This window comes from Stegostoma tigrinum, chromosome 20 (genome assembly GCF_030684315.1).
Source record: "Stegostoma tigrinum isolate sSteTig4 chromosome 20, sSteTig4.hap1, whole genome shotgun sequence".
In the NCBI taxonomy this organism is placed as follows: Eukaryota; Metazoa; Chordata; class Chondrichthyes; order Orectolobiformes; family Stegostomatidae; genus Stegostoma; species Stegostoma tigrinum.
In genome coordinates this window covers 31,645,523-31,658,169 of record NC_081373.1, presented here as the reverse complement: position 1 = coordinate 31,658,169, position 12,647 = coordinate 31,645,523, and the positions used below count along the sequence as shown (strand labels likewise).

General features: G+C 40.5%; 1 protein-coding gene across 3 annotated transcripts in view; it reads right to left on the bottom strand.

The window, feature by feature from the left end:
• Positions 1–7,416, bottom strand: part of edrf1 (erythroid differentiation regulatory factor 1) — a 62,488-nt gene extending 55,072 nt beyond the window's left edge. For all 3 annotated transcript variants that reach the window (XM_048550872.2, XM_059653080.1, XM_048550874.1), the window contains exons 1-2: positions 7,052–7,416; positions 1,187–1,389 (exon numbers count right to left, since the gene is read on the bottom strand). In XM_048550872.2, the coding sequence (XP_048406829.1) occupies positions 1,187–1,389; positions 7,052–7,156 (308 nt within the window). In that variant the 5' untranslated portion in view covers positions 7,157–7,416. The remainder of the gene's footprint in view (positions 1–1,186; positions 1,390–7,051) is intronic.
• Between the last annotated feature and the right edge of the window lie 5,231 nt (positions 7,417–12,647).

The following is a 12,647-nucleotide window of genomic DNA, read 5'->3' as shown; positions in this document are numbered from 1 at the left end:
ATAATTACATTATTTATTATTAATAACTCCAAATGGCATACCAAGGCATTTTGTTATAAAATAAATTAAACTTAACTGCTCCCTTAAATTAGCTGGCGTGAAATAGGTGAACCATGATTTCCCCTCACTGACACTGCTTCCCCTAACAATCCTAGCCTTGATAAAACAGGGTATATGATCATCAGAAAGTAACTGGGTTCAGCTATGACTGATGGTTGATAATGATGACATTGATCATCACAATCAGAACATAACTGTAGCAGAAACCGAAGGACCTAATGCAGGAACAATGTAATTTTAAAACAATATCAACAATTTTTTTTCCATGTCTTGACTCTCAAACTGAACCTATCATCAAATTAAGTTAGCTCATTAAGAAATACCTTGATTTGAAAATTCTCATGTTGATTGACAATATCTCCACCATCTTGTCGCTTTCCATTTCTGCCATCTCCTCCAGCCCAACCTTTATGTGCACTTCTCAAATTCCAACCTCTTGAGCATCCTAGAGTAGTCACTTCTCCATTGGTGGCCATATTTTGCCACTTCACCCAACATGATTCCTTGAAAACACTTAAACCCAATCCCTTTGACTAAGGTTTTAGATATCTAACCAAATAGCATCTAATGTGACTGTCATGTTTTGTCTTGTAATGTTCCTGCAAAGCCTTTGCAACATTGCACTGTACACATACAGGCAGTCCTTGGTTGGGAAACGATTCTGTTCCCGAGTCCTTTTGCAAGTTGATTTGTACACAAGTCAGGACAATATAAAGCAGTCCGGCATAAGCACTGGAAATGTTTGTACATTAAATTACATCCTTGTATGGGATTGCGTTTTTAAGTGCATGTGAGTGTAAGTCAGGCTTCATAAATCAGAGACCTCTGTATAGGTTTTTGTCGTTATACACAGAGATTACCAAATGACTTGTTACTCGCTTTGTAATATGAGTAACCCAAAAACATTATTTGAGCAGCATGATTGCCATGTAATAACATTTTATTACTGACAGAATTCTATGTCCTTTTTATCACAATTAAGCCCATCAGGAAATTGGCAATGCAATAGCCTTAGCAGACACAAAAAGAATAAACAAAGAAAATGCATTCATATAGCAGTAAGAAACTCTAACTAAACATGGGTAAATGTATCGTCCTGAACAATTATAATTCTAAACTAAATCACCTGGAAAATGGCTTGCTCTTTTTGCTTGTTCCAAGAGAAGTTGCATCCATTTGTCCAAGTTGGCTAATCCCACGCAGCCAATTTGCAGGAGGCAATTTAAGGTCTGTTTTCTCTTGAAGTCGTGCGTATGCTGCAGGAGGTGGCGCAGCAGAGTATTTCACCACTGCTGTACTTTTCACCTCATTACCTCCAAGAACGTTTTCCTATATAAAAATGAAAACATTTAATCAATGTGGTACAAAACAGCTGACAGGTAGCTTTGTTACAGTTTTTGAAGCAACACCAGAAAAAAACTTTAACTAATCATTTGTTTCAGTGCTATAGTAAGTTAGCTTCCATTTTCCTTGCATAACAGTAATCATAGTTCAAGGTAATTTGTTAGTAGTGAAGTACTTTGATGCATCTTGAGATCATGAAAGGTATTATATAAATCAAGGTACTTTCTCTTGTGTCTTCTGTGATCGGAACATTTCACTGTTGTACAATGGTTAAGTAAAAGATATTAGAAACATAAATTGAAATTGTTGGAAAATCTCAGCAGGTCTAGCAGCATCTGAGAAAGCAGAGTTAACATTTCCAGTCAAGTGACACTTCCAGAAAGACAACTGCAGTTGTAGTTGTTCAAGGTCAATCAACCCATCCTCAGAACACTCTTGCAGAAGTTCCTTTGAGTTATGTCCTGTACATTTGAATCTTCGTATTACCATTGCCATCAAGACTGAAATTCAAATCTGAATAAATGAGGACAGCAGGATTGAATGCCTAGAGAAACACAGGTATAGATAAAAATGAAGTGCAAAGCTAGCCATGCTACAACGGAGGGCAACATGCAGCATTTCAGCCAGTAGAGTCCATCTTAGCTTCAGCCTGAGGTACCAGTCTTCAACCAATTTGATTCATTCCACAGGATATCAAGAAACTGGTGGAAGTATGGGAAAGCAAACGCAATGGGCTTGACAAATCCCATCTGTAATCATGAAGAGTTGTACTCCAAGCCAATTATTCCAGTAAAGCTACATTAAATTTTAGCCAAGATAATAAAATGTGAGGCTGGATAAACACAGCAGGCCCAGCAGCATCTCAGGAGCACAAAAGCTGACGTTTCGGGCCTGGACCCTTCATCTGAGAGCTCTCTGATGAAGGGTCCAGGCCCGAAACGTCAGCTTTTGTGCTCCTGAGATGCTGCTGGGCCTGCTGTGTTCATCCAGCCTCACATTTTATTATCTTGGATTCTCCAGCATCTGCAGTTCCCATTATCACTGATTAAATTTTAGCCAATGGTTTGGGAAAATCTCCAAGGTACACCCTATTTGCAAACACTAGAACAAATCCAATTCAGTCAATTACGACCAAACCAGTCTATTCTCCCTATCGACAAGCAATAAAAATATCTTCAAATGTGTTAAGTGGCAGTGCATTGTCTACAGCAAAAACTGGTTGCTGGATGTTTGGGTACGGTTAGCAATCAGCTTCTGATCTGATTACACCCCAGTTCAAAAACGGGCAAATGGGGTGAATTCATGATAGGTTAGAATGACTGTCTTCATGAAAGTAGTTTTTGACTAAGTATGGCAAAGCTAAAGTCAGTGGAAATTCGTTATGATGATGATGGCCTAGTGGCATTATCGCTGGACTGTAAATCCACAGACCTAGGCAATGTTCTGAGGACCTGGGTTCAAATCCTGCCATGGCGGATTGAGTTCAATAAAATTCTGGAAATAAGTGTCCAACAATAACCTGTGAAATCAGTGCAGATTATCAGGAAAAACCCATCTAGTTCACTTATGTTCCTTCTGATGAAGGGTCTAGGCCTGAATTGTCAGCTTTTGTGCTCCGAAGATGCTGCTTGGCCTGCTGTGTTCATTCAGCTCTGCACTTTATCATCTCTTAAACTACCATCCTTTCCTGGTCTGGCCTATGTGAGTCTGCAGAGCCAGAGCAATGTCGTTAATTCGTAACTGCCCTCTGGGCAATTAGGGATGGGCAACAAATGCTTGCACAGCCAGCAACGACCTTGCCTCATGAATGATTTTTTTAAAAATTGGGTGGGGGTGTTATCATCTGACGCTCGGAAACATAACTGCACAAAGGTGGTCATAGCTATTCAAGGCCAATCAAGTCATCCTCAGAACACTGCTGTAGAAGTTCATTCTTTCCTGTTTGGAGTTGATAAGACTTGAACTTGGACTGTCCAATCCAGAGTACCACTGAGGCACAAGAGCCTCCCCCACCTCTTATAAAATGTCGCCAGCTGGAATGTTCACTGACAACTGTGTACTGTATGTTCCAATTACAACTCAAAACTGAAGCAGTCCACATCCATAGCTTGCAAGTCCTGAGTAATATTTTGACTTAGGCTAAGTGGAAATTAATATTTATTACAACACAAAATCCAAGCGATTGCAAGTCCGAGGAAAAAAATACTAGCATTCTCCTCTCGACGCTCAAAAGCATTTCTAACATCGAGTCACCCATCTGCCATCAACATCCTGTAGGCATTACAATTGTCCAGAAACTTAAGTGAGCCAGACACAGCAAAACCAGTGCTAAAAAAGCAGATGCAAATTAGGGATTGTCTGGCAGGTAATTTAACATTTTACTTCCCAGTACATCTACTATTTATAAAGGCACAATCCAGATGTCAGATGCCAGATGCCAGATGCTTGGATAAGCACAGCTCCAATAACATGCAAGGAACTTAACTCTATCTATCAGAAAGAACGCCATTTGACTGCCATCCCATACACAACCTTAAACATTCACTTTGTCTGCTTCTGATGCAATGTATCCCATTTATAAGATGCACAACAGCAGTTGCCAAAATTCCTTTGACAGCACATCCCAAACTCTCAACCTGTTTTTTTTTATTTTTTTTACAGTGTGAAAACAGGTCCTTCGGCCCAACATGTCCACACCGCCCCCTGCAGCAACCCACCCAGACCCATTCCCCTATAATCCACAAACCCCTGAACACTACAGGCTATTTAGCACGGCCGATCCACCTAAACTGCACATCTTTGGACTGTGGAAGGAAACCGGAGCACCCAGAGGAAACCCACGCAGACATGAGGAGAATGTGCAAACTCCGCACAGTCACCCACGGCTGGAATTGAACTTGGGTCCCTGGCGTTGTGAGGCTGCAGTGTTAACCACTGAGCCACCGTGCCGCCCCAAATAACCTCTAACAATAACCTTAACCCAGATAATGGCAGCAAATATATGGGAACACTATTATCTGCAATTTCCCATCCAATCCATGCCCCATCCTGACTGGAATATATACCATTTCAGTTCTATTGCTCAGTCAAAATGTTGGAATTCCCTTTCTAACAACACTGCAAGTGTACTTACATTTGTAACAGTTCAAGCAGGCAACATTCACAGTTCTTCCCAAAGTTGATCAGCACAACAACTGTTAGCCTTGCTTGTATTGGAGGCAATTGTCATCATCTAAAATTCTTGAGATCAATTTTAAAATCTAGGAGGTGGTAAAGTGCATTGTTGAAAGATACAACACTTTTCTCCAAGCTTTCATTGAGCTTCACTGGAACAGCATGGACTGCAGAATTAAAGCGACAGGTGATGCTAAGTTCAGAGTCTCATTTCTAAACTGAAAGATTGCATTCCTCAAAAAGTCACCTAATCTGTATTTGGTTTACCAAATGTAAGAGGTATTTTATCAAATGCACAAAATGTAGGTTAAACATCTGAAAGAATAAATCACTGTTCCACTGGCAGAATGTTTTTGGTATCTATAATGTGAAGGGTGGAAGAGGCAGATGTTACATCCCCTATGTTTTTAACAGAACGTGCCATGGGAAGGGGGAGGCAGAATGCAAAGTGAACCTCTGGACTGGAAAAAGGGAAGCATTTGCTGACATTACAAGGAGCAGAAATTGCAGATAAATCTGTTGAATGGGCAGGCTGGAGTTAAGAGGAGTCCTGCTGTAGTACTGGAATGGCTGAGAGGAAACAGACAGATACTGTTTAAGATCCTAACAACCAGAATGAAGGGAAATCCCACAATAGAGGAAGTAATGGTTCAGAGGTGGCATAATCAGAACAGGCAAGCAGCAGCACAGAAGATACAAGAAAGGAAGCAGGATTGTAGGGAGTGTAGTCACGTTGACAGTTAGAGTCTGAGAGAGCACAATAGGAACTGTTTGGTAGCCTATCACCTGAAACAAAACAAAGTAGTTAAGGAACACTGGGAGCTGAAGGGCAGGGAATGGTGGAAACACGAAACAAGGTTGATTGCCTAGAGCTGAAAAATTCAACAGTAGGAAATACCAATTGCACCATCAATACACAGAAATAGATCTGCTGGAGGGGCTCCCTAATTGTACTATAATAAAGAATATGCCACATATCCCATGAAAAGACAGATAGGGGCCATTCTCATGTATGAATACTCATTTTACTTAGGACAAGTCAGTGAAATTGAGGGAAACTAGTACAAAATTGACGAGTGCAGGCAGGCAGAGAGAAGTGTTGGTGAATAGGGACAGATTACTTCTTGTTTGAATGGAGGCCCCACAAGCCCTCTAGCCCCCTCAACTTGTCCCTCAGAACTGGATAGGCGGGTGCTTAGTTGCATTATTCTCCATTAGTGGAAACTGCAAGTGGCTGCGAGCATCAAGAGTCACAAATACAGACATCAGAAGGTCAGACAAAAGGATAAACTGGAATATGAGCTGTGAAAACAAGGAATCAGATGAGTGGAGTAAAAACCAGATGAAACAATAACTGTACGTGGGTGGCCGTAATTGTGGATCTTCAAAAGGGGGCAGAAGATTTTGTGCTGGTTACAACTGCCGATGCTGAAATCAGAGATAACACAGTATGGAACTGGAGGAACACGGCAGGCCAGAATTTTCTGAAGAAGGGTCCTGACCCAAAACATCAGCTTTCCTACTTGATGCTGCCTGGCCTGCCGTGTTCCTCCAGTTCCATACTGTGTTATCAACTTGCAGGGCTGTGGGGGATAGAGTAGGGAAATTATAGTCGCTCAGAGATCCAACATGATTTTGATAGACTGCCTTGCTCCTGTGCCGTGATAACTGAGATCTGATCTGATCTTTCTTTCTTGGTCTCCAGTTTTGTAATTCCCAATCGCACAAAATTCTCTAAGGTAGTGTGGAGCTGGAGGAACACAGTATGGAACTGGAGGAACATGGCAGGACAGAATTTTCTGAAGAAGGGTCCTGACCCAAAACATCAGCTTTCCTACTTGATGCTGCCTGGCCTGCTGTGTTCCTCCAGTTCCATACTGTGTTCCTCCAGCTCCACACTACCTTAGAGAATTTTGTGCGATTAGGAATTACAAAACTGGGGACCAAGAAAGAAAGATCAGATCAGATCTCAGTTATCACGGCACAGGAGCAAGGCAGTCTATCAAAATCATGTTGGATCTCTGAGCGACTATAATTTCCCTACTCTATCCCCCACAGCCCTGCAAGTTGATTTTCCTCAAGTCTTCATGGAACTTCCTTTTGATGTCATCTTTCATTTGAGTACAACATCCTCAAAGGCAGCATTTCCATGACCATAAATTGCATTTCAAAAGTTGCAACTCAAAGCAACACACCCGCACCATTCCTATCGCTAAAACTTTCAACGCATCCCCTGGTTTCTAAACTACCGGGAGCAACTGGCAAATGGTCATTTCGAGGGCCTTCTGTGCTTTGTGTCCTTGGAGAAGTAACCGGGATCCTCCGGGATTGTGGATAAGGGAGGGGTGGTGTCAATAACTGACGAGGGCTACATCCAGGTGAACAGCAGGGTTGGAGATGGAGGCTCGACCAATGAGGAGTCTCAAAATTTAAAACAAAAAGTTCGAGAAAGCACAAAGGACCTCCTACCTACCTGTTTCAAGTCACAAGTTTCCCTGCTGTTACTGCTACTCTCTCTGACTTCAGCCTTTCGAGGGGCAGAACCACTGGCTGCGGCCGCACACTCCCTTCCCTCCATGGTTACTCGGCAGCGTGGGGGAGACGGGCCACTCCGGGCAAAAACATGAACCGGCTTCTTGCCCAGAACGTTCTAGAAGTCATTACCAAACAAGTGGGACAAGAAACGAGGTTAAACGCGGCGCTGTCGAACACAAAGGCGAACGGGAGTGTTTTCCTACCCTCGTGGCGGCAGCAGCCGGGGACGGTCACTACCGGCACCCCCCACCCCCTTGCCCCAAGCAGAGGCGAAGCACCAGTAGTGTCACCAGAAACTTCTGCCGGAAGTGCCGCAATCCAGTTTCCGGCAACGCGCGGAGTTCCGTTAGAAACGGTCAGAGCTCGGAAAAGAGAGGGAGATGGTTGCTTCGTTGCTGACGGCAATCTCTTGTACATTCGTTACACCTATCGCACTTATTGGAGAGGAGGCATCCGCCAGAAGCACCCCAATACACATGCAGGAAAGAAAATGTTTTCATTTTGGCTTTCGCTGCCTGGCGATCTATGCCCCTCACCTCGCCTATCTCAAAGCGTTTTATTCTCTAATCTAACAGAGTGGGGAAAGTTGATTCAGTAGTCATAATGGTGGAGAGAACGTTATATCTGGATTTCGGTGGCAGGTACAAAGCCATATGTCAAACGTATGACGTCTTGTTGAAAGCAACATTTGTTAATTTCAGGGATCAATTCTCTGCAAACAAATGAGTTCAAGTCTTGTACCTTTTCTGAATTACCTGGGCGACGAGGGAACCTGAGCTCCTTGTTTTTTTCCATGGCAACACCCTGGACATCAGAGATGTTTTGCCATATTCCTCCTGTAGCATAAGCTGTTGTCATCATTTGAAGGTTGGCTTTCTTGTGTCGACCCTGGAAATGGAAGACAAAGCGAAACATAAACAGCAAGTCCCGCTGTTCATCAATATTCAAGGTCTTTATAATTTAAAAAAAAGTATGTGATTAATATTATTCCTAATGAATCTCATTTGTTTATTTTGATGCCAGCACATGTTTATCCAAAAGTACTGCAAATGTTTAGAAGTTTGTTTAGCTATGTTCAGAAGTTAATTCCACATTTTACGCAAAAATATATGTATTTCACCAAATGCTTCATTTTGTTCTGAATTTGTAGCATCAAGAAAATAGAAAATTTTATAGTAGTGTTTAAATATTCCTGAAATGTAGTGCAACCCATATAGTGGAAAATACCTATGATTTCAGCGCACAGTTGATCCTTCTGCTCATTTTCACTAAAGGGTAGTATGTTGGTGAGATAAGCATTGGGGTTTAGATGTTCCAGGAATGTTAATATCTGCTATTTCTGTTGAGACGAATAAAAGATACATAACTTTTTAAAAATTCAAAATACATGGCTGATGAAAAACTGCAGCGAAAACAAACTACAGAAAATGATTATGCAATCTGCTGATAATTCAACTATTAAAACAGTAAATGTTGGCAATTATGTAGTTGGTCAGACAGCATTCTCTGTAGAGATTAGTGACCTATCATCAGGACACAATATTTTACAATCATGCTTGAAATTAGTCAGTAATTTGAATTAATCAACACAAATGGAGCAAAATGGGAATTCAGTGATGAAAATGAGAATTAAACATTTAGAATTGAACAAATTTGAATCAAGGGCGAACTACCCTTGATTCATGTATTCAAAATATTTCATGGGAATGCCAAGGATAAAATATTTACTTAATTATTAACATGTATTAAATTGCAGATAAAACAATAAAGAGCTTCTTTGAAAAATAAAGAATCTGTTGCTTTTAAAGAGAGGTGGGCACCTTGGCGGGATACTGTGCTTTATTTCCCTCTCCACCTCCATTTTGGTTTTGTCTCTTCCCTTTCTCCCTACCTCCCATCTTCACTTTTGAGTGTATGTATTGCCCATAATGGGCTTTGCTTGTATATATTTAATTAACTACATGGCAGTTGTGGTGCAATGGTAATGTCCCTATCTCTGAACCAAGAGGCCACAGCTCACGTTCCACTTGTTTCAGAGGTGTGTAAAATCATTGCTGAAAAGGTTGATTAGAAAATATCTAAAGAGTTTGTCAGATGTGCTCTCATAACACAGTGCTAATTTCTCTACTTTTGCACCAGGAGGCCTGGGTTCAAGTCCCACCTGCTCCACAGGTGTGTCATTAACATCTCTGAACAGTTGATTAGGAAAACATAATAAAGGGCCTCTGTTTATATTTTTGCCTGGGTGCCATTGGAGACAGAGCACATAGTGTCCACCAATGTTCCCAATGCCTTTAGAAACAGGTGGTACCCTGAGGGCTTCAGTGCTGTATTTCCCCCTTCCTGTTCTCCCTACCATTCCCTCACTTCTGATGGTTTGCATTGTTCGTGATAGGCTTTGCATGTAAATATCAGATTGGTTGTACAGGTGACTTATTGGTGGTGGTTAGTAGTTGGAAAAATTGTCAGTGATTTGGTGGTGGGAAAATCATTCGATTTTGTGTGTAAGGACACTTCTGGCGATATATATATATTACAAAAGTAGCCTCTATAAATTATGCAAAATCGCAATTATGCAACAGCTTGTTGCATTTTTACTGGGCACTATTTACAAATAGAATGATAGCTCTTACAGGACAGAAGTAGGTCATATGGTCTGATATGTCTTTGTCAATTTTTGAAATAACTTCAATTTAGACACACCAGTTCTTCTGCCAGTAAACCTGAAAATTAATCCAGCACATGTCCGGTTATCTCTTAGAAGTGCTAAAGGGATTTGCTTCCACCACTGTTTCAGGGTGTGCATTTCAGATCCTAACAAGTCTGTAGGTTTTATTCCCCTTTAGACTTTGCGACAATTACTTTAAATCTGTCAGATCTTGTCATTGCTTCACTTGCCTGAGGATCCACATGACTGAGGTTCCTTTTCATTTGTATAATTATGGTTCCATACAAATTGGGAACAGGTAACATTAACATTATACCTTAAACATTGTTTTGGGGGTTTGACCGTACAGTTCTAAAACCCCGTGTGTGTGTGTGTGTGTGGGTTGTACACTAAGGACTTAACTGTGTTAGATCCAGACTGCTCATAATTGTCTTGAGAACTTTTTCGACATATAATTGGAATGTCAATTCAGCCAGATCTTAATTGTTAATCCATTTTGAATGAAGAACTCTGTTAACTTCTCCATCATTAGCTTGGCAGAAATTGTTCTCAAGGAATTAGCATCTGGAAACAAAGCAGTCAAACCATAAAAGTACAGATATACTGGTTTCTCACTCCTGTTTTCAGTAGAAGACACTCACAGTTTACCAGCACCCCAAAGATTGATTACCCAAAAAACAGTACAGGAATTAGTCTGAGATAATGGGAACTGCAGATGCTGGAGAATCCAAGATAACAAAGTGTGAAGCTGGATGAACACAGCAGGCCAAGCAGCATCTCAGGAGCACAAAAGCTGACATTTTGGGCCTAGACGCTTCCTCAGAGAGGAAATTAGTTTTGCTGGTTTCTTTTCAGCTGTGGTTTTCCTACAATCTAGCTATTATGACACATTTTTTAAAAAAAAAAGTTCTTTTGAAGTCCTGGCAAGGGAAATGTCATCTTATTCAGGTTTGGTTTTTCTGGATCCTTACATGTCTTATTTCGGAATTTAATTGGCTATCCTTAATATCTCCTGATGATATTTGAGCAGCATCACTATCTAGTGAACCATCTATCTTCATTCACAGGTCTGTGAGAATGTCTCTATTTCCAAATTAGAATCATATTTTTAATATTCTAGTATTCTGGAAATGCCTCTGCTTAAATTTTGGTTTGTGCTGAATATGCTTCTTAACTCTGGATTGACTTGCTGAACCTTGATCGAAGAAGACTTATAAACATTTTTTTCAGATTATTCAAATCCCCAAAGTTTCAGAAAGCCTAACACCCGTTGCGCCAAATTGGCTTCCAACATTTAAATTTGTTTAGCCATTGTTCAGGTCAGTATACATGAAGGCAAAAATCCTGGAATCTTTTCCTGCAACTGCTTTCTGTTTTTATTGAAGAAGCTACTATGTTACCGCTGGCAAATCATTCCCAAAGTATAATAATGTGTTTACCTATCTCATTTGATAAGGAGCTGCTTTTCTTTTCAACAAGCATTCCCTGTAGCTCTTAGGTAACTAATTCACTTTCCCTGCACCCACAGTAATACTGCTAGTATCTGGCTTCACAACTGCACCCAGAGCCACAACTTGGTCTGTTATACTCATGGTAAGGGTCGTTTTTTCTGCATAAATCTTGAGCACCCCAGTAAGTCCAACTTCTAGCAAGCTGCATGAATGCAACTAACCTTGTAACAACGAAAAGACTAAGGCTTTTAAACAGCTGTTCCATCCTAATCACCTCTGTGGTCTAAGGAGGAGGTCCGAGGGTATTTTCAACTGCTCCGTCATGTCCTTGACTACTTGCCTTCCTTTCATCCTCCCATTTTCTATTCTCAGATTTGTGAGGGTAATAGAAAAAGTGATTTTGTGAACAAACACAATCATAAGCCATTTTACCCGCCTGGTTGTTGTAATCAGGGTCTCTGTGTGGATTATTTCTCATAAAAGGACTGAATTTTAAAATTCCTCTCAGAGAATTATGATAGTTCTCGTTTGTGGTGTCTACGTCTAAATCAAAGGTAATTTGGTCAACTCTTTCAAAATTCTATAGAAGTCTGTCAAGGTTGCATTCTGAAGATTCTGAAATTTCTGTATTTAAACATCAGGGACCACTCATATGCACCAAGAATAACTACATTTGCCATTTCACAATCATTAGAAGCTTCTTTCAAAAGCTCTGCTTGTGCAAAGCAGGCTAACTAGAAATGTCCACTTTTGGCCACCTTACTGTCTGGCTGTCTTTTGAAAAGAAATTTAAAAATGCTTCTACATCCTTGTCATGAAACTTTGGGAGTGCCTGCACAAAGTTAAGCAACTGCCCACTGGTTCTTTCTCTGAAATTCTAACTCTAAATTCATCTTATCCAACTACATCTGTAACAGTCAAACCTCATCTTCTTCTGTTTCTACTTGTTACTCTGGCTCTTTTCACTCAAATTTGAACTTTCTGAACACTAGTTTCTGAAATTCAGATTTCCTAGATTTTGATCTAATATCTAACTGCACATGCTGTGCAGTTGTGCAGTAGACAATTCCTTTAAAAAAAGTCTATTCCAGGTTGCTGCACAAATTTGCTTCTGTCAAAATGTAAGCTTTATTTCAAGGCACAAGAAATTTGGTGTCTTTCCATTAACTCTTTTCTATTATCATTACTCCACTTCAATTAGACTTTTTTTGGCTTTGAGTTATCCCATCAACCCCCAATTTATGTCACAATCGAGACTGAAGGAGTGCATTGTTTCGCTTTATGTCCTCTAATGCATTGATCACAACATAAATTTAATTCTTTTAATTTTAACAATTCCCACTGACCTCTAAGTGACCTGTTTAAAAAAAATCCAATTCTTCTCAGTAATCCAAATGTGTACTGCCGCAACCCTT